Genomic DNA, 17,387 nt, shown 5'->3' with positions numbered 1-17,387 from the left:
AGGTTATGTTTGAAAATCGGTCAATACTTTACTGTTCTCATCAAAGAAAAGTTATTAAAAGTACTTATTAGTATTAATGTTCGGTTTGTTCAAGGGTACGTTTTCCGTTAACCGATATAGATTTTCCTCTAAACTATCAATTTACATGAAGCTGCTACAGTGCAGCATTCAGCTGAGAAGCACTGAGGAGGGAGACCCGCCAAAGGTGTCGAACCCCAACCAACATACCGAAAGAAATCATGGCTATCCTAAAATTATGTTTGTGTCACGGAAAATGTCAAAATTTTGCACGGGCACATTAAAACTATATCTCTTTGCAATTATTTACTTCTATCCACCGTTTGGACGATTGCTCGTCATTCGTTGAGGATGAATCTGACTCATGAATGTCAACTGTTTAGCAGGTTTGACACGCTTGAAACGAGTGTTCGCCACCCATCGTCCCGTTCGTGCGCGGCTGGTGCACGTTACCTTTAGCAACCACGAGAGTTAGTACAGCCGCACGCCGTCTCTCGTGTAGTACACCTAGTCCGGAGGATTTTTAGTCTCGCGCGCGCGTTCCTGTGGTTAGAGCGGTGTCGTCTCTTCTCGTGCTCGTGCACAAATTAGTTGTTACTGTGCCTCAAGTTCCAATTGGTCCAAAGCATTGTTTTAGGTGATATTCGAAGTGACCGAGTTTCCGGATCTTTAGAAAAAAATCTTCTGTTTTTACATTGTGCGTCGTAGTTTGAAGGTAAATGGAAAAGCAAAGAAACTAAAAAGGCCACAGCCAATCCTCTCCTCCACCAAACCCCCAATGTGTACTGTGATGAACTATAAATGCGAAAAGATTCATTGCTGCACGATGGATGAAATTTGTTTGAAGAATAACCGTCGACGTCATAAGTGTGTGCGTGTTTGTGTAAAGGATGAAACACCATTTGCGAGTGAAATTTGTTTGGAACAGTTCCAAAAAGCGAAAACTCCCAAAACAAGCACAACAGGCAGCTGCACAGCTCGTACGCCGCTCGAGAGCGGGATTCTGCCTCTGGGATGATGACGCGAGAAGATTCGCGAGATGAATCTCCCTTTGCATCTCGGTCGTCCTGCTGCCCGTCCTCGCCGATCAATAATTGTTCATGCGCAATGTCGCACTTCCACCGTGCGCGATTTCAGGCGTGATTTCCGTCCCTACCGAGAATCAAAAGTGGGTGGAAGCCTAGAACCTACCCCCTACTGTAAGCCTCGATGCGTGGTCCACACACTGCCTTGCTCCAGTGTCCTGTTTTGTGCGAGATACCCTTGCCAGGATGGGAGGTTGAGGAAAGGTTACGTAGTGAACACACGCAAACAAAAAAATAGGAAACGCAATTCAAATGCGAACCAAACCTAGTGCTGCAGCGTAACGCATCCGGCCGGAGCTCATTTAAATGAATGTTAATCTAACATCAGGCGTATAATAGGGACCAGAAACACGCGAACCCCAATCCCGGCGGCTACCGACCGCCTTTTTATCCTTGCACGTTCTTGTGGAAAGGATTTGATTTCGTTTTTATGACTGCTGACCGCGTCGTACATAATCTAGCCCACCTTCTACCATCGTCACCAGGAACAGGTGTGCTGGCCAATGTTTAAATGTCACACACGTTCGGAACGGTTACATAGGCCTCGCCTTCGCCGTTCAAAAATGTCTTGCGGACGAGCCTTTGTTTACGTTTTAGTCGCTGCAAAGGATATGCGCACAGAAAGGGAAAGTGCGCGCCAACCACCGCCAACACGATGGGGTGGTAGAATGTTTGCTTCCGCAATGTGCGCCAAAGGTCAGTACGAGAAAGAAAGGCGATGAAAATACTACCACAGAAACGGAAGAGAGCACACTGGCGGGTTTCGTAGTGTGTTGTTGGTTATGTATAACGCACACAGACACACCTTCCAGTGGCAAAGGCAACTTGATCCTTTTTCTTGAAGAATCCCTTTTTCTCCTTTATGTGACTGCAGAACTCCTCTCTCTGCCATTTTCCGGGATGACTCATGTCTTGGGGTGTGTATTTTGCGAACAGAAGCTAACAGAAGCTGTTTTTGCTGTAGTAAAACGGTAATTTAACGGCTTTTTAATATATTAAAAAAAAACAAATAGCTTCATAAATCTATTGCCTCGACATGATATCGACTGCAAGGTTCTTCCATGGTTCAGCAGCTCTACCGCGCCACTGTCTCTGTCACTTGACCTACAAACAATTGTTATCTTCCAATCATCATCATCGTCATCATCATCTGATGCGAACTTATCGTCGCTTTATTAACCTCTTGTTGAACCGCCCTGTCTAGAGTTAGAACATACGACGCCGAATGGGGCCCGTTTATCTTACTTTTTTGTAGTAAAAAAAAAGAAGAAATTGGCATCGTTTATTACACGTCCGAGTCTTGCGAATGGCACGTACCGACCACCAACACCTTCTTCTTTACGGACATGCTTCTCTGATATCACCAGCCACCCTCGAAAAAAGCATGACATCATTTCTGCTGACATTGAATATACTACCACGCCAAGGCCAGGTGGAACATGATGAGATTTTTGTGGAATTCGGACGGAATTATATGGACACGACACTTCAGAGAGAGCTACGCTTACGAACTAACTTTATTAAGGATGGAAAAAGAAAAAGAAACTATGTACAAAATGGCTGCTGAAGGCGCCAAAATAAGAACGTCAAAAATGACAACAGCAATTGTGCAGGGTTTGCACGTCCATTTAACCGTATGACAGAAATTGTCACTCAACACCCCTGCTCAATTTCTGGAACTTCGCACTCCAATCTCCTCCACAAGACGCTTGAATGCTACAGGCGGTAGCCCCTTCGTCATGATGTCCGCCAACTGCTTTTCTGAAGGAACGTACTTGATGGTTATGTCGCCACGTTTAACTTGTTCTCGGATGAAGTTGAACTTTATGTCGACATGCTTCATTCGACGACTATCCCGTGGCTCTTCCGCCACGCGCATACATGACTGGTTATCTTCGAAATATGGCACAGGTTCTTTGATGACAACTCCGAGATCTGCCAACAACCTTTTCATCCATATTCCTTCACAGACGGCCGTGCACAACGCAACAAACTCGGCCTCAGTAGAAGACAAAGCCACTGTTTGTTGCTTACGCGTTAACCATGCCACTGTACCTCCAAACACTCGCAGGATGTAGCCACTCATCGATCGTCGATCGTTGATATCGTTTCCCCAATCGGCGTCTGAGAAAACAATCAAAGCAGGTTCAGCTTGTCCTCCTTTAAACTCGAGTCCCACATCAAGAGTGCCTTTCACATAGCGCAAGATGCGCTTTAAGTAGCACCAGTGTTCATTCGTCGGACAGCTCTGCAACTGGCTAAACACGTTCACTGCGGCACATAGATCAGGCCTCGAAGTGTGGGCAACGTATGCCAAACACCCAACCAGCTCACGATAAGGGTAGTCCGTTCGTTCCGCTTCAATTCCTCTCTCCAGCTTCAGATGGCATTCGATTGGTGTGGAGACCGGTTTACAATCTTCCATGCCGAAACGCTGAAGAAGAGACTCCAAATATCCTCGCTGAGAAATCCTCATGAACCGCTTCTCCACATCCCTCTCAATACGCATATTAAGAAAGCAGCTCACTTCACCAAAATCCGACATCGCAAACTCGTTCTTAAAACAGCTCTTGATCTTCGAAATCGCCACCACATCTCGTCCAACGATGAGAATATCATCGACGTAGAGGACTAGGATCATTCGTTCGTCATTCACCGTTCGCACGTACAAACACTGATCGTTTTCGCTGCGCTTGAAACCAAGCCTGGTGACGAACTGATGGAACCGTTCGTTCCATGCACGAGAAGCTTGCTTCAGTCCGTACAAGGCACGATTCAGACGGCAAACAAGTTTCTTCGATCCTATGGACAGTCCTTCCGGAGGAACCATGTAGATTTCTTCTTGTAGTGTTCCGTTAAGAAACGCCGTTTTCACATCAAGCTGATGCACATGCAGACGTTCCTGGTTTGCTACGGCTAGCACTGTCCTTACAGAATCCAATTTGGCCACTGGAGCATACGTCTCAGCATAATCGTAGCCATAACGCTGAGTAAAACCACGAGCTACGAGTCTTGCTTTGTACCTGTCAGGAGCTTCACCTTCACCCTTCTTGATCTTAAACACCCACTTGCAAGTAATAGGCTTTCTACCTGCGGGCAACTCGCACAGGGTCCAGGTGTTGTTCTGCTTGTGAGAAAGCATCTCCTCCTGTACAGCCGCATTCCACTGGTCCCAATCGTCACGCTTCCGCATCTCCGCAACTGAATCTGGATAGTTCTCGACATAACTAACAGCACTTAAAGCATAAGCAGAAAAATTCATCACGTAATCCTTCTGCCAAGACGGTGGCACACGCTTCCGAGTGTTGTTTTCTTCAGACACGGCACGATGATCAACCCCTGCTGAGTCTTCACATTCGTCGGCGATTGCATCGCAATCTACGAATTCTTCGACGGTCTCGTTCATCTCAGGTTCATCATTCTCCAGTGCTGGTTCGAATTCAGTGCCCGTCTCTGCTTCCGGTCGTATTTCTTCAGCCAGATCAGTTGGACAATCGGCATCTGCTGAAGATCTCATACGAATCACGTCATCCGTAGATTCTGTTGATTGATGCTTTTGGTGCCCCACTTGCCTGTGAGCACCTCCAATCTCGTTGACGATGACATCTCGGGCAGCGATAACCTTGCGACGGTTCGGGTCCCAGACTCTATATCCGTTGCAGTGGTACCCAAGGAAAATACCTTTCCAAGCCTTCTTGTCTAGTTTCTTCCGGTTCTCTTTCGGTATGTGGCAATACGCAGGACTACCCCAAACCCTCATCATCGAAACATCAGGTTTTCTACCCTCCCACATTTCATAGGGCGTCTTACAATCGATGATGGCACTTGCTGGGCTCCTGTTCACAAGATACGCGGCAGTCTCCACGGCTTCACACCAGAACTTCTTGTCTACTCCTGCCGTGAACAGCATCGACCTGGCCTTTTCTTCCAAGGTACGGTTCATCCGTTCCGAAACGCCATTCTGTTCTGGTGTATATGGAATTGTACACTGCATTACGATGCCTTTTTCTTTACAGTACTTGTCGAATTCACCACTACGATATTCCCCGCCATTATCACAAACTAATCGCGAAATGCCAACCCCGAACTTGGCAGTAACCATTGCTTCATACAACTTGAAACACTCAAAGACTTCATCCTTCCTGCGCATAGTGTACACGACCACAAATCTACTCCAATCGTCGATGAAACTAACGAAGAATCTACTTCCATCGTGTCCAACTGGTGTCACCGGACCACAAACATCGCTGTGTATTATTTCCAACACACGTTTTGCCCGTTTGTCTACGCGTTCACGAAATGGCATTCTTGTTTGCTTTGCATCGACACAGGTTTCACAGATTGTTTCCGTTTTATCACCATCGCACTTGAACATTCCTTTCACCATGTTCTTGGATATAATCTTCTCCAGGTTTTTCTCGCTTAGATGACCGAAGCGCTCATGCCAAAGCTCATGACATTTCAGAATCTTTCCACATGAATACAATACCGAATTCTCATCACTTTTCCGGTAAAAATCCATCTCATATTGGAGACCATGACGAGAACCACACGCGATCACTTCCGAACCACGAAGAATTTTTATACAACCTTTTTCGAAAACAACTTTCATTCCGGCCATCTCTACTTTCCTGATCGAAAAAAGATTACACCGTAGGTTTGGAAGAAAAAACACATTCTTCAAGGTACACTCACGTCGTCGGTTTCCGATCTTTCCAATCATTTTGATTGTTCCCGAATATTGCGCAATCGTAGACTTTCCGTTCAAAGCCACTGCTATTTCAATCGGATTTTCCAAAGGCACCAATTCTTCGAACAGTTCTCGATCATTCGCCATGTGATCTGTGGCACCCGAATCAGCAAACCACTGTACTTTGCCTTCTTCTTCATTGCTTTCTACAGCAACCAAACCGGCGGCAAAACACACACTCTTCTCCGTCACGTTCGCACTGCCTTTGCTTTTGTTGCTCTTCTGCATTTTCTTTTCAGGACAATCACTCGCTTTATGTCCAGGCTTGTGACAAACAAAGCATTTCATTTGCCTTTTCGAAAAAACTTTAGGCTTTCCAACAAAAGCAGCCGACTCTCGTTTCATCGGAACAGCCACTACACTCGAATCGTTGCACTTAACTTCCTCATCGAGGAGCCGGCATTTGACGAACTCTAACGTTAAATTCTCTTGCGGAATTGTCTCTAGCGCCGTCACAACCGTCGCGTATTTCGGCCCAAGGGACATCATCAACTGGAAAACGACGTCGATCTCTTCCAACACTGCCCCAGTGACCTTATAATCACGCACAACACGATCGAATGCTAGGAAATGATCCTGTAAACTGCCCCCTTCGTACCGAAACGTCGATAACTTTTTCTTCAAGTGGAGCCGGCACGCGGTGCTGCGACGCTCGAACACTTTTTCCAACGCAAGCCAAATCGCTCTCGGGGTCTTTTTGTCCTGCACATACTCCAGCATGTTGTCATGGATCCGCGATACAAGGATCGACTTGCACCGTCGTTCCTTCTTCCGGCGCTTTTCACACAGCTTTTCCTTCGCCTGACCAGCGGCGTCACTGTCTCCCGTTTTCACTTTAAGTTCTTCCACTTCCTCCATCTCGTTCTGGATGCATTCAAGCAAATCATGCTCCTCGAGCACCACTTGAATCCGGAACTTCCAAGATGCGAAGTTCGAACCATCAAAAAGCGGGACGCGCACGGTTTCGTTTTCGTATTCCATTTTTAAAACACAACACTTTTATTAGAGCAACTATAAACCGTCATACACGAAATCCTGGGCCCATAACCTGATGAGATTTTTGTGGAATTCGGACGGAATTATATGGACACGACACTTCAGAGAGAGCTACGCTTACGAACTAACTTTATTAAGGATGGAAAAAGAAAAAGAAACTATGTACAAAATGGCTGCTGAAGGCGCCAAAATAAGAACGTCAAAAATGACAACAGCAATTGTGCAGGGTTTGCACGTCCATTTAACCGTATGACAGAAATTGTCACTCAACAGAACAAAGTGATAGAACGAAGATTTTGGCAAGAGATAGAAAATTTTAAAAACACTTGTAAGGTATTTGATCGAAGTGAAAAAGGGCGCAAATTCTTCTGAATGAGTTATTAATCTTCAAATTTTGTCCCATAAAATTTTCACTCGATCTCCCTATGATGATGTCCGGGGCGGCTAACGGATGAACAGCGTCCAAGCAACATGTAGTTGATGTCTCGCATAATTTAACATCCCCGTCATGATGATTACGTTGCCCTGGCCGGGTGTTGTGGTGCGGAGTGCCCAGCCAGTGTGAAGTAATATCTAAATTTATATTGTTTGTTTTGGTGACCACGTAAACCGTGCTACTTGACTTCCAGGAGGGCGAAACAGGAGGGTTTTGCTTGATGCGAAGGTCGCATATCACCATCACTAGCATGAAGGGAGAGGGGGGGGGGAATGGAGGATCAAGCATATGGCCACTACTGCCCGATGATGTAATGTAAAGTATGTGGTGGTCGTTCAATGAGTAAAGTATCGAACTAGCTTCATGGGACGGACGCATCATCCATCACAATAATGGGAAATGCGCCGTTGCTGCTGTTGTAGCTGGGAAGCAGGCAACGGTTGTACATATATTTACTTATTGCCTCTTGTGGCCCTACCCTAGCACAGATCAGTATCTCCTATAATACCACTATTTGCTTTAATAACCGTAAAAAAATAAGGTTGGGCATATTGGTATTTGAAAATGCATTAAATTTGTTTAAACAACATGTTGGGTAGACTATTGCCAGTGGTGCCAGTTGTTAACCTCCGGTTAGAATCCCGTCCGAATTCTGCATAAGGGTGTCAAAAATAACCGATCAAGACCTCCCTCGAGTTTGTAGTGCCAAGGAAGACAACTACTCAATTTAAACACCAAACATCATGCGATCAGCCGTTTAAATCCCGGGAAATGCCACACAGGAAAATTGTCGGTCTCCTAGAGCACCTGTGGCCTGCCATCTTTTGGCACTGTCCCGCATGAGGAAACCTGCAACTCGGACAGTGCAAGGTCCGAGTGAGTGTTTACTTAATGTTGGTGCTAATTAGCCACCATTTCATTGCCTCGACCTGGGCTGGGTCGAGATTACCGGGTATAACGACCAATTTCCGTCACGCTGTGACATACACTTACAACGATCGATCAACACCTCCCATTGCGGGGAACCGGTACTTGTTTACACTTGTTGCTTGCTTCACTGTGGTTCATGAATAAAGTTTTGGACGAGCAGCTTGTAACGGTCTCCAGGGGCGCCAGTCAGTACTGGCATCCTCAATTATGGTACTCGTACACGCGTCACCTGACATGTGGTCTATGGAAGCGTCCGGATGTTCCGGAGAACTCTGATGAGGTCGTTCAGCGACTTAAACTTGATTGTATGCTTTGTAAATTAGGCCACCAGGATGTGTTGGACTAGACTGTAATCGGATCAGTTTGTACTAACCAAGCATGAAAGCCATCTTATACCTGTCTTTAAGGCGAACGCACGCCTCCTCTCCATGTGTAAGGCCTTGTAGAAAATGTTACAGTCTGGTTTGTCCAATGTTAGTGTCATAAGGCAAGTTTCTCCTTCAAAGAAAAGGTAGAAATCCAGAGAGAAGCAGTAGCATCACATAAGTATATGGCCTCATGGAAATGTTAGTTATTTGCAATCGTGTCACCGTGGGTGCTAATTAACCGTTCCAGCCGGTTGCGATATGCCACTCACCACCGTCGGGGAGGACCAGTACTTGTCGAGCTACTTGAACGGTGGTAACACACAGAGAGGCGATTCATCCTCCAGTTTTCACGGTGCCCGTAACATTTTTTTTTTCCGGCAAACATAAACTAACAACCGTGTGAGATAAGCATGTACACGCATGTCGCAGTTCATCATCGGTCGGTAGTGGAGGGGACTCGCCCTATTGAAACCATGTGTTTTGCTGTTGCAAGCGAAAGAAGCCCCAATAAATGAGTTCTCCTCTATTTTCCATCTCTCCCCACGAAGCTCCCACAATATGGCGGACGGATCGCAACCAAACGGCACGGACGTCGTGGACAAGATGACCGTTGAGGTAGCCGAAATGGCGCTGGATGCCAAAGAAACGCCAAAGGAGGAAGCGGCAGCAGCATCAGAACCGGCGGCCGAGGTAAAAGAATCGGCGAATGGTGCTGCAGCAAAACCGGCCGTATCTACAGCGGCCTTCAAGGAACAGTTCCGAGCATTCTCCAAGTTTGGCGATACCAAATCGGACGGCAAGCATCTCACGCTGTCCCAGAGCGACAAGTGGATGAAACAGGCGAAGGTGAGCAAACCACAAAGGTATTTTCAGCTAAAGATAATGTTATACTGAGAGCAACAATCCCGGCCAAGCTTACCAGGCTTGTAAGAATGACAATGGCCAACATCACATGCCAGGTGAAGGTGGAGGGAAAACTCTCGGGGCCCTTTGCTACCACCAAGGGCTTGCGCCAAGGAGATGGGCTTGCCTGTCTCCGTTTTAAACGTTTTAAATTGGTTTGAGGCTCTCCTATGTAGCAGAAGCTTATAAAAAGGATCGAGCGTGTGGCACAGAACCTCGGGTTGGAGAATAACGAGGCGAAAACCAAAATGATGGTGGCACCACCAGCGGCCCTGCTAACAAACACTGATTTACGCACGGGGTGATGTACAGATAGGTGACCGCACCTTCGAAGTCGTCCAAAACTTCACCTATCTGGGGTTACGCGCAAGGGTGTGGCTGCCAACCGGCCTACATACTACAGCCTGAGGAAACTTCTCCACTCTAAATACCTGTCGCGACGGAGGAAGCTGGGACTGTACAGAACATTTATAGTCCCAGTACTCGCACATACGCCTCTGAGACATGGACTCTGTCCAAAACGGACGAAGCCCTCTTAGCCGCGTTCGAGAGGAAGATGCTCAGAAGGATTTTTGGGCCCCGTATGTGTGGAAGGACAATGGAGGAGCCGCTACAATGACGAGCTCTACGAGTTGTACGATGTAGCTTACCATCGTGCAGCGAATTAGACTCGCCAGACTGCGGTGGGCTGGTCACGTCATGAGAATGACACAGGACGACCCAGCCCGTAAAGTCCTTTTTTAGGCCGTCCACACGGCGCTAAACCGTGAGCGGTATCGAGGATTGTTGCAGCAGGCCAAGACCGCAAAGGCGGTAGTAGCGCCTGATAAGTAAAGTAAGCAAGTAAAGAGCAACAACAATAAAAACGTACAATTTCAGGTTATTGACAAGAAGATAACAACCACCGATACGGGCATACACTTCAAGAAGCTAAAATCGATGAAACTGACGCTCGACGATTATAATAAGTTTTTGGAAGATCTGGCCAAAACGAAAAAGGTCGAGCTGGATGAAATCAAGACCAAGATGGCCAACTGTGGTGCACCAGGTGTCCATAACGCAACGGTAAGGGGGCGCGAATAGATTTAGAAAAAAAATGGAGCAAAGTTTTTAACGCAGATTTTTGCTTTTCTCTTATGCAGCCGGGAAAAGCGGCGGAAACGGTGGCACGCCTAACGGACACTTCGAAATACACCGGATCGCACAAGCAACGGTTCGATGAAACTGGCAAGGGTAAGGGTATAGCGGGCCGGAAGGATCTCGTCGACCAGTCCGGGTACGTCTCGGGATACGGGCACAAAAACACGTACGACAAAACCCATTGAGCGCGGCTGGACGGGTGATGAGGATGGGCATTGATTTCAACTAACTACTCTAGCCGCCGTTTGAACAAACTTCCCAGCGGTGTGCTTCATCGTAACGTAATTTGTAGCGATCGATTGTGCGTTAGACGTTGAGAGTCACATATATATATATTTAAACGACAAAAACGCGAGCAAAACGGGGGTTCGATCAAGCCTTCCTACCTTTTGCTGTGGAAGCAAGTAAGCAAAAGCCGAGAGAATCAAAATTTAACCATCCAGCAATAGGTATTCCTGTTTGTTCCATTGCATGGCCTGTTATTGAAAGCTGTTTTCTTTCCTTTGGTTACATTTTTAACCTATACACTCGTTTGATGTTTGTGTGCCGACTGTTTTTAAGCTTACTTTTACATCATCTACATAATGTTATGTCTAGTCCTTAAACGTACATTCATTAGTGTAAGCCCTTAAACTACATGCATTTGTACCGGTGTTTGCGACGGAACCGCACAGAAACAGAGCATCTCAACCAACAGCGAATCAAAAGAACATATAAATTAAAATGGTGACTGTTGTTTGGAAAAAAAAACAAAAAAAGAAACAGTTGTTCCATTTCAGATGGGCATTTCGATTCATGCCCAACATCATGAAGCTACTACTACATATGATTGAGCATTTATACCAATAAAAAATCGTGCATCATTTGCAACACACAATCTTCCACACGAACTATTATCTGATAATCTGATCGGAGCGGGAATTTGAGAACTTACCAACGCCTGGAGCTTTACAGCACAATTCCTACACAGTGAACGCGTATCCGCCGACGATTGGTGTTTGGTGGTTAGTCATCGATACAGCACAGTATGTTGATGCCACTTCTGCCGAGATTAATTCCCTCCAGTGAGCATTCGTTGTGAGTTTTCATGTACATCAAAAATTGAATGATGACGTAGAACAGATTGTTTCGATCCTGGGAAGAAGGGAAAATGAACTTAAAGATTGCCGTTTCGCGCTCTACCGGACGGGAAAGACTCACGTAGGAGCAGCTGTGTATTTTGTCATCCGAAACAAAGTTAAACTTGGGCTTCATCGGGTTGGAGCAAAGAATCGCACATTTGGTTTTGTTTTTCGCGTTTACCTCTGCGAGCGTTTCCTTGGTCGTTTTCTTATCACCTACCACTACGTAGCGATTGTAGAAGGGGCGACCGCCGGGCTGCGGTAGGGGACGCAGCTGGCTATCCAAGTAGGTGCAGAACAGGTGGAAGATTATCTGTAAAATACAAAAAAAAGCATTTAAAATAGCATTTTGTTCGTGGCGAAGGCGCGCGCGTATCACTCACTGCCGAATCGGTGGGTAAATGTTCGTCCCAGCTTACGCCCTTGTACGCCGAACCCGAATTCCATCGGTAGTCTGCTATACAGCTACCCTTGCTAAGGTCCTTAATGCGCTGCACCAGATACTCCTGGTTCGTGGTCATTTCGAGAAATGGTATAAGCAGCGGCAGACGCGGGATGTACAGCGTCACCAGCTGCTGGTTTTCGGCCGTTTTCTTCAACCGCTCCAAACCGATGCTCCCGATCTGGATGTCGGCAAAGCCACGGCTCTTGAATGCCTGATCGACGGCGTTAATCTCCTCCTCGATGCGTTGCAATATTGTGAGCGATATCCACATGCGCAGATTCCCGACGTAGGTGGACAGTTGCGCAGCGGACACCTTTTTCAGTCCCTCCGGACTACCGTCGATGAAGGCGTTGTATGGTCCCGTCTCGAGCTCCTTCGTTAACTGCTTGCTTGGCGTTGCTGACGACGAGAGTTGGTACATGGATGTTTTCAACAGGTAGGACATATCGTTAAATCGATACCGGCCAAAGGAGGAGTTTATCGAATCATCGGAATTGTTGACCTGCTCCTTTTGCGACCGATTGATGCTCTTGTCCATCGAGGCTTCACTGTAAGCAGAAAGATGACCAATGGTGAGCAGATGGGAACTGGACGGTCAACAGCTGCGGTGCTGCTTACTGTGCATAGTTTTCCATAAACAAATCGTCCATGATCGTATCGCCGGGTGGTCCAAGCTTGCGCAGTGCGGGAGAAAACTTCTTCGAGCTGGCACTTACGTTCGGTGACGCTTCGTAAGATACATTACGATCGTAACCCATAGGTGGTGGTCGTGTTGCATCCATTGACGGGGGTGGACTGCCTCGGCTAAACGCCCACCGCGGCGAGTTCACCGAAAAGGTAGTTTCGTGAAACGACCTTAACAACGACGTTGAGACGTTCATGGGCGTATCGTCGGCACTGGCCGATTGTTTCGCCTGTGGGGGCGTCGTAATAAAGGAGCTATCGTTTGCATCGAACTTTAGTATCCGGCGCTGTTGCTCCGTCCCACGAATAGGTTCCGTACTGAACAGGTAGTAAAAGTAGCAGGAGTAGTAGTACACCATACTGCAGGACAGCATGGCAGCGGCAATGTACTCCACGTAGTACAGGTTGGAGAACGAGTACGAACACTTGTTGGAAATGTCGAACAGCACCACGGATAGAAGCAGTATGTGTACCGTGCCCCATCGTAGACATTCCTTCGAACGCTTCCTGCTCAAATTTAGTTCCAGCGTCCGATTCACGATCGGGCTGCACTGTACCGGGGAACCGGGACTGTAGGGAAAGAGCGAGAGAAAGGAGCGAACAATAAGGCGCTTTCGCTACAGATGAGTTTCTATTTTCGAGCGTTCGTTACTTACTTGCTGGACATGCTGTTAAGATGCGTTTCGTGCAGTGCCACAATCAAGGAATGATGGAGAATACACGAATACGGGAAAGCTGCATACCGGCGGACCGCGGCAGCTTTGCTTTGCAAATGTCAAACTACCGGCAAATGAGGAAAAGCGGGAAACATCCAAACGTCAAAATTTGAAACCAAGATAACTATAGATTTTACCACAAATTGCAGCATTTCCCCGGTTTCTCAAGATTTACTTACTTTCAAACACTTTTCCGTAACTCGGGCAATTTATTTTTGTTTTATTTTCCGTACAACAATGCAAGAAACGCAATTTACTTTTTTTATTTTCCCATTTTTTTCGCAATTCGTGAAATGTCAAACGAGCTGTCAAAGGCAAATGTCATAATAGAAAGAAGAACAACAAGAAGCCAGCACACGGTCCAAATTTCCACTTTTCAGCCAAGTGCCGAATGCGATTCCAAAAGTTGTGTGTTGCAGGCCGCAAGTAGTAACTTAAATAAAGCATTTCAAAATGAGCACTAAAGCGGAAACGAAATCGAAAGGCACATTTCAGCCGGTAATGCACGATATCCGCGCTCCTCGCACGGCATCCACCCTAACCCACCAGTTTTGAGACCATTTTAGGACTCAGATGTTCACATCACCTACGAAGACCAGATGAAGATTAACAAGTTCGCCAACTACAACGCGAAGGTGGAGGATCTGAAGGAGGAGTTGCGCATCAAACAGAACGAGCTGAAAAATCTCGAAGAAGCCGGTGATGAAATCGAACTGCTGGACGACGACGTACAAATCCCGTTCCTGATGGGCGACGTCTTCTTCTCGCACGACCAGGCCAAAACGCTCGAACTGTTGGCTGAGGCGAAGGAGCGCAAGAAGCAAGAAATCAACAGCATCCAGCAAACGAACCGAGATCTGCAGCAAAAGATGAGCGATCTGAAGGGCTACCTGTACGGACGGTTTGGCAGCAACATTCATCTGGAAAACGACGAATAAACAAGGCGATACAGAAAGTTGGTGCGTAAACCCCCGGGTATGAGTACGATTGTAGTGCCATTTACTTTGTCGCCGATACAATGTTTCGAAACAGGAATATTATCTCATCGGCACAACGGACCAAACCGAGCTGCTCTAGGACACGCTCGGATACGGGCGATCGGTGATGTTCCCAGCGCATTAGTTCTTGCATCTTGAGTGCAAACTTCTTTTTACTCACTTTGCTGCGCTTTGCACCGGTTGGCCTTAATTGAAAGCGGCTTTCGGTGGTTAAGTCCTCGAACGAATCGCCAGACATTTCTTCCCTATCTGGAGCGTTACCGATACCGGCACAGGCACACTCGAGCAAACTGTGCGTCAAACAATCGTCTGCGGTGTTAGGGTCAATAATGGAAAACAGGTCCCTCAGTTCGTCTTCCGACAGCTTTAGATTGCTTAGATTTTGTCTCTGGTCCACCACGGACCCGCTGAGGGAAGTTTTGGAAATTTGTCGTTGAAAAATACGCTCCTCGATCGAGTAGGCGGTTAGCAACCGATAGATGTACACCGGTTTGCGTTGCCCGTCGCGCCAAACGCGGGACATGGCTTGCAGATCGTTGGCCGGATTCCAGTCGTTATCGTACAACACCAACCGAGATGCGCCGATCAGATTCAACCCGGCACCACCGGCTTTAGCACTGAGCAGCAAAATGAAACAGTCGGAAGCGGAATTGTTAAATGCCGCTACGATCTTGCACCGATCGGGACCTGCCGTGGAGCCATCGAGGCGGCAGTATTTATAATTGTAATGCTCACACAACCCGCCAATCATGTCCAACGTCTTGCCGTAGTACGATACGATCACAACTTTTTCCTGCACGGCACACATTGCCTCCAGTAGAGCCTCCACAATGGCCAGCTTTGCTGAATCGCTTGGTCCCATCCGCTGCCAGGGAGGTAACTGGTCCGACAGGACGTGCACCAACGATTCCGGATCACCCTTGCCCTGTACCGACACGAGCGACGGATGGTTACAGATTTTCTTCAGAATCGTTATCAACTGAAGCGGGGAAATTGCGTTGGAGGAACTTTTTTCACTCTCGTAAAACGTTAGTGCTGTGCGAGTCAGGCTGGTTTGCAGCTCGGACGGTTGACACAACACTACTACCTCGTGTTTGTCCGGTAGATATCGATTGATCACTTCCTGCGTTCTGCGCAGCATGAAACGATCCGTTATGGCGTTCAGCTCGTTCAGCCGTTCGATACCGAGCTCGATCGATTGGGGCAGTACGCCGGGCCGTTGTGAGACAAGGATGGGAGTTTCGTAGCGCGCTTTAAAATCTTGATACGATCCAATGATCCCGGGATTGACAAAGTTAATCAGTGAAAAGAACTCTTGCAGATCGTTTTGTATCGGTGTGCCGGTTAGCAGCACGCGCCGCTTGCAGGCTAATCGATTCAGCGTACCGAATGCTTTCACGTTACTGTTCTTCAGCCGATGGCCCTCGTCACAAACCATCAGATCGAAACGCACCGTGTCCAGTTCGCCGATCTGCTTCGACAGCATCTCGTACGATATGATCAGTAGCGGTATGTGTGGCGATTGCGCGTACCGCTTGAGCTTATTGTTGGGTCCAACGATGAAGGTGAAGATACGTTCATTTCGTAGCCATTTGGTGATCTCACGATCCCAGTTGTCAACCAAACTGCTCGGCGTAACGATCAGTATGCGCTTGGCGAGCGGTTTTCCGTATGGACCACTTTTAAGCAACGTGTACATCAGGGCGATACACTGGAGCGTTTTGCCGAGACCCATTTCGTCGGCCAAAATTGCGCCACAACCAGCCGGTTCGAGCATCCTCATTCCGGTTACACATTCGTAGAGAAAGGCAACACCCTCGCGCTGGTGTGGCCGCAGATGGCGGGTAAGGCATAGGGGTACGTGCACTTCCGACACGGGCGCATTGTCCACATTGTGCTGGAATTGATGTTCGAAGGACGGTTTCTTCATGATCAACGGTTCCACCGTCGTCTGCTCCGCTGTTGTCTCATCCGTAATCGAAGAGACCGATTTAAAGCTGGTATTAGCTCTGGTGGAAGGTACAACCGAGAAGCTAGTATCCAGCGTAGGTAGAATCTCATTCACTTTCGATGGTTTCGGCTCTTGCTGTACATCGTGCACTTTCTGCTCTGGTGGTTTAAAGTTTTTTCTGGTTGGCACTACCGACGTACAGCGCTTTGAACTGGCTGCAGCTGTCGATGCACTTGTGCCGCAGTTCAACGAGGTTTGGGATTCCCTTCTTTTCTCCAAAACTTCCACTTCCTTCGATCCTACAACCAGCTGGATTCCCTCCGTCACCTCATCTATCTTTAGTCCGCTAGCCGTCGTTATTATCCTACCAGCTTCATCCTTCAGCACGGCACTCCTGCCGAACACTTCGAGCGTACCGTCTCCTTCCCATGTTTTGTGCTTCCGGGTACTTATTTTACCCCAAACAACGTTAAAGATGGTTTTGGATTCACTTCCATCTGAGTTTTTCGGTTTCAAAGCAGCACTCTCGTTGCTGCCATGGCCTGCTGTTGTAGTTGTGGATCGATCAGGATGGAATCCCACAGCAGGTGTCTTCTCAACGCCATTCGCTGTTTTCTTGACCGGATGCAATTCAGTGCCGGAGTCACTGGTCCGTTTCATCGACGGAGCACAACTTCGTCGCATCTCGGCGATCTCTTGATCTCTATTCTAACTGAATGCGCATCGGCGATGCACAAATGCAATGCCGCCACAATTTGACAGTTGGTGTTTGTTGACAGCGATGAATGCAAAAGCATTTGTCACATCAAATAAAAAGTTTTTCGGGAGCAGTAGAATCATTTGCAT

General features: G+C 47.3%; 4 protein-coding genes across 5 annotated transcripts; 2 read left to right on the top strand and 2 right to left on the bottom strand.

Moving 5' to 3' along the window:
• Positions 1-315: 315 nt before the first annotated feature.
• LOC118514241 (tubulin polymerization-promoting protein homolog) lies at positions 316-11,510 on the top strand. Of its 2 annotated transcripts, none has more exons than XM_036060946.1 (4): positions 316-733; positions 9,132-9,429; positions 10,366-10,551; positions 10,629-11,510. In XM_036060946.1, exons 2-4 carry the CDS (start codon positions 9,142-9,144, stop codon positions 10,809-10,811), a joined length of 657 nt encoding a protein of 218 aa, XP_035916839.1. In that variant the 5' UTR covers positions 316-733; positions 9,132-9,141; the 3' UTR covers positions 10,812-11,510. The 2 variants fall into 2 exon arrangements, with proteins under 2 accessions (XP_035916839.1, XP_035916838.1); XM_036060945.1 differs by lacking the exon at positions 316-733 and adding an exon at positions 8,846-9,022 and having other exon boundaries at positions 10,629-11,503.
• LOC118514230 (transmembrane protein 209) lies at positions 11,158-13,676 on the bottom strand. Its single transcript, XM_036060933.1, has 5 exons — positions 13,533-13,676; positions 12,811-13,446; positions 12,131-12,740; positions 11,827-12,060; positions 11,158-11,760 (listed from the first exon to the last, which is right to left on the bottom strand). The coding sequence occupies exons 1-5, from the start codon at positions 13,541-13,543 to the stop codon at positions 11,632-11,634; spliced, it is 1,620 nt and encodes a 539-aa protein (XP_035916826.1). The 5' UTR covers positions 13,544-13,676; the 3' UTR covers positions 11,158-11,631.
• A 212-nt stretch (positions 13,677-13,888) lies between these two features.
• LOC118514245 (probable prefoldin subunit 4) lies at positions 13,889-14,576 on the top strand. Its single transcript, XM_036060957.1, has 2 exons — positions 13,889-14,090; positions 14,159-14,576. Exons 1-2 carry the CDS (start codon positions 14,046-14,048, stop codon positions 14,528-14,530), a joined length of 417 nt encoding a protein of 138 aa, XP_035916850.1. The 5' UTR covers positions 13,889-14,045; the 3' UTR covers positions 14,531-14,576.
• LOC118514220 (DNA repair and recombination protein RAD54B-like) lies at positions 14,569-17,367 on the bottom strand. The gene has a single exon (XM_036060917.1). The coding sequence runs from the start codon at positions 17,223-17,225 to the stop codon at positions 14,592-14,594; it is 2,634 nt and encodes an 877-aa protein (XP_035916810.1). The 5' UTR covers positions 17,226-17,367; the 3' UTR covers positions 14,569-14,591.
• Between the last annotated feature and the right edge of the window lie 20 nt (positions 17,368-17,387).

This window comes from Anopheles stephensi, chromosome 3, assembly GCF_013141755.1.
Source record: "Anopheles stephensi strain Indian chromosome 3, UCI_ANSTEP_V1.0, whole genome shotgun sequence".
Taxonomy (NCBI): domain Eukaryota; kingdom Metazoa; phylum Arthropoda; class Insecta; order Diptera; family Culicidae; genus Anopheles; species Anopheles stephensi.
This window is presented reverse-complemented; position numbering and strand designations above follow the sequence as displayed.